We start from the raw sequence: 7,327 nt of genomic DNA, 5'->3' as shown, positions 1-7,327 counted from the left end.
TCTACTATATAAGTAAATGGCACACATACTGATACATGGTCTATTTAATTCTTTATTAAACAATGAATAAATAATTGTTCTATAATAAATACTATATCCAAACACATGGTTAATAGTATATATCCCAACATTAGGAACAAGTCTTCCACCCGAAATCCCAAGTCTCCTACCATAGTTCGAGAACATGCAACATTGACACTCCTGGAACGTATGCAGTTGTCGCTCATATGCTAGAACCTTTGGATTCCCCTCAAGCCCTCTTCCTAAACTCGTTGACACTCTTAGGACTCCAGTGCATCATCTTTTCATGGTTCGTTGGCTCCCGTGTTGCCCTTTTGCCATATGCTCTTCAAAAGTCCAAAGTCAGCGCGTGCAGCTTGCCCGAGGCGCGCAATGTTACCGGGCGCCAAGAGTTAATGAAGGCAGGCTGTAACATTAAGCATGTTATTTAAGAAAAGCGTAAAGATCACCTGAATTAGTCTTAACATAGCCGTTTATAGAAAATAAGTGAGTTTGTTTGCTCCATTTGGAGGACCTGCTCTCCTTTTTGGCTAAAAAGTGGGGAGTACATGTCTTTTTCCTGGCTATAAAAACGTGATTATATTCCGATATATTTACCATTCGATACTTGCACGATTTTCTAATGATGTAATTTAAATTCAATAATCAGATTTAACCACTTTTAACTTTTTCTCTAGCTAATGGAAAACTGAGGTTCCAGTGTGATAATTTTGTACTTATCATCGACATAGTTTGATCTGTGATAGAAAAATAGAACTTGTTCTGTTGTACATTTAATTGGCACCGTACAAGCTCATCCCCACTTGTGCACTTTTCCTATAAATGCAGAACCCGGCATTCCCATTTTCATCACACTCAACTAACTTTAGTTATTGAGAGACAAACAAACAAAAAACATAGGAAAGAGAGAGAGATGGAAGGTTCTTGTCATAACCGTTGCCATTTCCGTATTGTTTTTCTTATTTTAGTAGCCTTCACTACTTCTTCATTCATGGAGTCAGTTTCGGCGGCAAGGCCAACCGCCGGAAATACACATACAGAGTTTATAAGAACATCTTGTAAGTCAACAACTTATCCAAACCTCTGTTTCAGCTCATTATCAGGACATGCAAGTGCCATTGGAGCTTCGCCTCAAATTATGGCCCATGAATCCCTCACCGTCAGCCTCGTAACAGCCCTATCGACATCTGCCATGATGGTGAAGGTGGCACACGGCCAAGGCATGACGCGGAGAGAGGTCGGCGCCATGCGCGACTGTGTGGAGGAACTAAGTGACGCAGTCGCGGAACTGAGAAAATCCTTGGGGGAAATGAAGGAGCTGAGGGGCGAAGATTTTGACCTTAAAATGAATGATATTCAAACTTGGGTGAGTGCTGCCTTGACGGATGAGGATACATGCACTGAGGGGTTTGGTGGAAAAGTTATGAACGGGAAAGTTAAGACTGTTGTAAGGGAAAAGATTCTGGAAGTTGCACATATGACAAGCAATGCCTTAGCTCTGATCAACAGCTTTGCCGCTCTCCACGGCTAAAGCTAAAGGTCAATTACAACGTATATAGCGTTATACAGGACTCGAATGCAATCAGAATATGGTATACTGATTTCACATAGCTGCCGAGACAAGCTAAGGGGGAGTTCAACTTGGGTAAACTCGGCCTCCCTTCTTTTCAGACTAAACAGATCAAAAACTCTTTTAGCATAGATAGACAACTACAAAGACTTTATCTTTTTGATGTCCCTTAGGGAAGTGTATAGTTTCTATTTTATTTTATACTTTGGACCGTTTTCATAAAAAATTGGAAATTTTTACTACTTTGCAAAAGCTATATCTCTACCAAACACCAAGAAAGAAAAGTTTTTCAGTTTGTACAAAAAATGAAAACTACTGTATTCCAGTGCTTTCAGATTTTGCAAAATCTGAAAAAGCTTTTTTGTTGGTGTAAGTTGGAATGTAGTTTGCAAATTCGAAGGAAATGTCACTTTAACAGCACGGTCGGATATTCAAGCAACAGTGAAAATCGTGACCCTTTTAACATCGTAAGAACTCTAAACTGGTTTCTGGAGTACTATTTGGTAGAGTTTTTTTATATATTGTGAATTATTAATTATGTAGACTTATAGTACTTTTTATGTAGTTTTCAAATATATAATTTTATTATAAAATACTCAAAAAATCTATTTTTGAAATTATAGTCAACAAAAGAGCTGTTTGATTCTCCAAACATGCCGACCCTCATATAAATTCGGCGGAGGGAATAGTATTTTCTCAAGTGTTTAAGGCCAAAAAGGCACTTATTATGAACCGGAAAGAATACTTTTTAACTATTTTGATTCCTTAACTATTGTACTTTACACAATCTCTAAGTAGGTAAATTTTATTTTAAAAACTTAAAGAACCTATATCTGAATTCATAGCAAAAACTTAATTTATTAAACTTTTTCATCAATGAGTGAGTAGTTGGGCTGCGCAACAAGGAGGGAGCGAGCTAAAATTTAAAAAGAGGCAACACCAATGATTAGGAGCCTGTTTGAATGGGCTTATGCCTTTAAGCTGTTTGCACCTTATAAGCTAAAAAAAAATAAGTTGGGATAGTCTAATTTATTTTTTTGGCTTATAAGCTGTTTTCAGCTTATAAGCTGTTTTAGATAAGCTAAGTCAAATGGGCCCAATTATTTTTTTGAGCTTATTTTAAGCACAAAATGACTTTAAGCTGGCCAGCCAAACACTCAAAAAAACTTAAAACAGTTTATAAGCAACTTATAAGCCAATCCAAACGGGCTCTAGGTTTGCACGGTCCCATCGAGTGAAACAAGTACGGAGCCGTTATATTCATTCTCCTTCTGTCACATGTAAGTCTGTCAACCGGTCCGATTGGACCGGTTAAAACCGGTAACCGGACCGGTTAAATCGGAACCGATGGACCGATTTACTGGGGTTTTTATACCGGTCCGGTTTTTAATTTTTGAGACCGGTTAAAAAAAAAAATTAAAATCTGCTGCGTGGACTGGACCGTTGGGCAACGGTCCATTTTGCAAAAATGGCCATTGGGAACGGCTCCAAACGTCCCTTTTGGCCTCCCAAACCCCCCAAACTTTTTTTTTATACACTTTAACCCATCCCCCACCCCTATATAAACCCCTCTCCATTTTTAATTTTAATCCATACCAATTCACTCTTCTCTTTCTCTCCATTATAGCTACTTTGCAACAATTAGCCACTTTAAATTTCTCTCAATTAAATATTATAAAGTTTTATTCTAGTTTCAATTATTAATTTTGCAATTATATAAAAAAAAATGTTGGTGGAGTTGGTGATTTTGCAACAATCCGGAGTAGCTCCAAAGCTTTGGTGGATTTGCAATTCTAGTCGCCTTCACTTTGGTGGAAATTAGTCCGGTAATTTGGTACCTTCGTTCCAACTCTATCTTTTATTTTCAGCAATTTAATTCTAGCAATTTAATTTGTTGTAATTTATTTTCTTGTGATTTACTTGTGTGTGATTTAAATTAATTCTATTTAATAATGTCGAAGAGAGTGAGACGTGGTGACAGTAGTAGTGGTATTGTTAGGGGTGGGCTTAATGAGGACACATTTGTAAACGAAACACCTAATTTAGGTATTGATAATGGTGGAAATAATCCACTTTTAGATCATGAGATAATGCAACACTATACTGGCACTTTTAATGAAATTGATGATGATGATGATGATGAAACACAAGCCCCTGCAAATCCCATAGGAGATACAGGTCCTGCACAATCACATACAGAAGACAAACCGCCAAGAACTCGTAGGCCAACCGCTAGAATTTGAAAATTTATGACTAAAGACAAGGAAAGACAAACAGCTATATGTAAACAAGAATTTGTTTTTAGGCAACAAACTAGTAAGGATGGTGGAACGGGTTCACTAACGGGTCATATGAAATCTAAACATAGGGATGTTTGAGGAGAGAAAACGGGTTCAAATGTGGGGGTATTCAACAAACAATAGACCCACGAACCGGTAGAAATTTTAGCTATGACAAGAAAAAATAGCGCATAGAAATAGCTAAAATGGTTGCTTTTGATGCTCTACCATTTTCCTTTCCTTCGGGTTTGGGGTTTGTTACTTCTATTCAATGTTGTTACAATCCCATGTTTGATGGTATTCCTAGAAGTACTTGTAGAGCGGATATTATAGATTTTTATAAAAAAAATATAAATTTTATTTGCGCAATGTATTTAATTCTTTAAATTGTAGTGTTTCTGAAACTGCCGATTTCGGTCTTAGTCTTAACAAGCTAAGTTAGATTTTTTTGCTACTACATGTCATTGGATTGATGATAATTGGGTGATGCAAAAAAGAATTATAGCTTTTTTATATGATGAAGGGAAAGATCATCATGACGGAAAAATTTTAGCGGATTCAATGTCAACTATTATGAAATTTTTTAACATTTATAGAAAAACACTTTGTATTGCTTTAGATAATGTTTCTAATAATACAAAGGCGGTTGGTCTTTTAAAAAGGGAATTAAACCCTCCGCTAAAAAAAAAAAAATATGTGAGATGTAGTTGTCACATTTTAAACTTGATTGTTAGAGATGTTCTTGACTATTTTGAAGATTTTATTCAAAAAGTTAGAAATGCGGTTGTTTTTCTTTTTTGTAATGCTAATATGCAAAAAGTGAGAGATTTTAAGAATTCTTGGGTGCAAAATGGCCTTAGACCTAGAAAAATTCAAGTATAAGTTGACACTAGGTGGAACTACACCTACATTATGTTACAACAAGCATATGATTATAGGATTCCCATACAACAAGTTCACAACCATTTTAATACGGATAGTGATAATTGGTTAAATATTATCGATTGGGAAGATGTTAAGGAATGTATTGAACTTTTACAAAAAATCTATAATTCAACTCTTGCTTTTTCTAGACAATTCTATCTCACGGTAACCGAAATTTTAGTCTTCTTAGCGGAAATAGCTAGAGTTTTATATGAGTATAAAGATAAATCCAGTTATCAAGCGGCTATTTTTAATATGACAATAAAATTTAAGAAGTATTTTTTTCCCATCCCAACTTTATTTATATTGGGTTCTCTTTTAAATTCTTGTTTTAAAATGTCTTATACTAGAGCATTGGTTGGTCAAGTTTATAACTATATAGAAATTGACGAGGAAGTTGAACAATCTTTTAATGACGTCGAGCTCGCGATTGATTCCGAGTTTAGAAAATTTTTTAGTCATTATTCTACTTTGGAAGAAAGTGGTACACATGTTGCTCCACGCCCTACTACTTCTCAAAGTAGCAAAAAGGGATTGTCGGGTTTGTCGAATTTAAAAGTTTTACATTCACAACCAGCTCCTTTAATAATGCAAACTTTGATGAATATCACCTTTATTTGATGCAGCCAAATGTGGATATCAACCAACTAGATGATTTGGACGTCTTAGCATGGTGGAAGAAATACAAGACGAGTCATCCGATACTTTCAAGAATGGCTCGAGATATCCTTACGGTTCAAAAATCAACCGTGGCTTCGGAAAGTACATTTAGTCAAGGAAGACAATAAATTGGAGACCATAAACACTCATTATCTGGATTTAGCTTGCAAGTACTAGTTTGCATTCGCGATTGGATTAGATCGGAGCGACGCAACCAAAACTCAGAAGCGGTGGAAGGCGAAGAGGAAGAGATGGAAGATTTGATAGCAAATGGAATAGGCCAAATGAAAGACTTTGAAGATATCTCAATGACCGAATATGATATGGTGGATATTAGCCAAATGATTGACGCTTTTTTATTTTATTATTCTACTACTTTTTTGCAACTCATGTATTATTTTCAAGGTAAAAAAAAACTACAACTTGCAAATAAATGTTATCCATGAATGAATAAAATATACTAAGAATATACTTATAATATACATCTACTTAAATTAAAAAATAGAAAGTTATATACTTGGAAAATAACTAAAATATACTAAGAATGTGCTTATAATATAAATATACTTAAGTTATAAAATAGGAATTTATAAACTTAGAAAAAACTTAAGTTATATAAGTATATATAGTATACATATAACTTAAACATATATAAGTATATATAGTATACATAAAACTGAAACATATATATATATATATATATATATATATATATATATATATATATATTTAAGTTTTATGTATTATAACTTAAGTTATTTATAAGTTAAGTTTTTTCTAAGTTTATAAATTTCTATTTTATAACTTAAGTATATTTATATTATAAGTATATTTTAGGTATATCTAGTAGAAATATACTTAAGTTATAAATAGAAAGTTATAACTTAAGCATATAACTTAATATATATATATATATATATATATATATATATATATATATATATATATAAACTTTAGTTATAAACTTATATAACATATATAAATACACCGAAAATATACTAAGAAATACTATAATATACATATACTACACAAAAAATAAAAAAATAATTTTTTTTTTTAGTTTATAACCGGCAGGTTCCAGTTTTCCAATTTTGGAACCGGTTAACCGGCAACCAGTACCCAGTTCCGATTTTTTGACCGAAAACCGGCCGGTTTCCTAACCGATTGCCGGTCCGATCCGGCTTGGACCGGTTAACGGGCTTAGTCACATGTATGTGATTCAACTAATAAATGAATTTAATGCGGTTTATAATTTGCCTGAGTCAGTAGGTTACGTTATACATATATTATTTTCAAGTTACTGTCATAATTATATTTTTAAATGACTTGATAATGTAAAATTGTATTATAACAAAATCCTGGATTGCTAGCTATAGGTAACACCTTAAGATCTACCTGCATCCATACTTCTTACGCTGTTAGCTTATGAAATTTAAATTCTTTTTTTTTTGCTAGAAACCTTACTTTAAATTTTCTGTACAGAAAGTTCGAGACAATTTAATACGATATGACCTCTCTATAACAATCATTTCCTGTAATAATATTTCAATATTAAAATCAAGTTTTCTTTATTAGCAACGACCATCATTATATCGGTATGCCTTTTGTAAAATTGTCTCTTTATAACAATTCTACTCAGGCTTTTGTAATTGATGCTTAAGGTGTGAACATATTTTTTGAAAAATTAACTTAAATAACTGTTTGCCCAACAGAATAACTTATAGATGTACAGTATACATATAACCAATATATAATATATGTACATTGGATAACAAGTATAAATACTTTCTCTGTCCCAAAAAGATTGTATTAGTTTAACTTAACACAAAATTTAAGAAACAAAGGAAAACTTTTGAAATGTGTGGTCCAAAAC

At 33.4% G+C, this 7,327-nt stretch overlaps 1 protein-coding gene across 1 annotated transcript; it reads left to right on the top strand.

Moving 5' to 3' along the window:
• The first annotated feature begins 854 nt into the window (after positions 1–854).
• On the top strand, positions 855–5,932 carry LOC132631740 (21 kDa protein-like). The gene is made up of 2 exons (XM_060347435.1): positions 855–3,417; positions 5,421–5,932. The coding sequence occupies exon 1, from the start codon at positions 935–937 to the stop codon at positions 1,550–1,552; it is 618 nt and encodes a 205-aa protein (XP_060203418.1). The 5' UTR covers positions 855–934; the 3' UTR covers positions 1,553–3,417; positions 5,421–5,932.
• The last annotated feature ends 1,395 nt before the right edge of the window (positions 5,933–7,327 follow it).

Source organism: Lycium barbarum, chromosome 3, assembly GCF_019175385.1.
Source record: "Lycium barbarum isolate Lr01 chromosome 3, ASM1917538v2, whole genome shotgun sequence".
NCBI lineage: Eukaryota > Viridiplantae > Streptophyta > Magnoliopsida > Solanales > Solanaceae > Lycium > Lycium barbarum.
The sequence above is the reverse complement of the archived record's forward strand: the minus strand, read 5'-3'. Positions and strand labels throughout refer to the sequence as shown.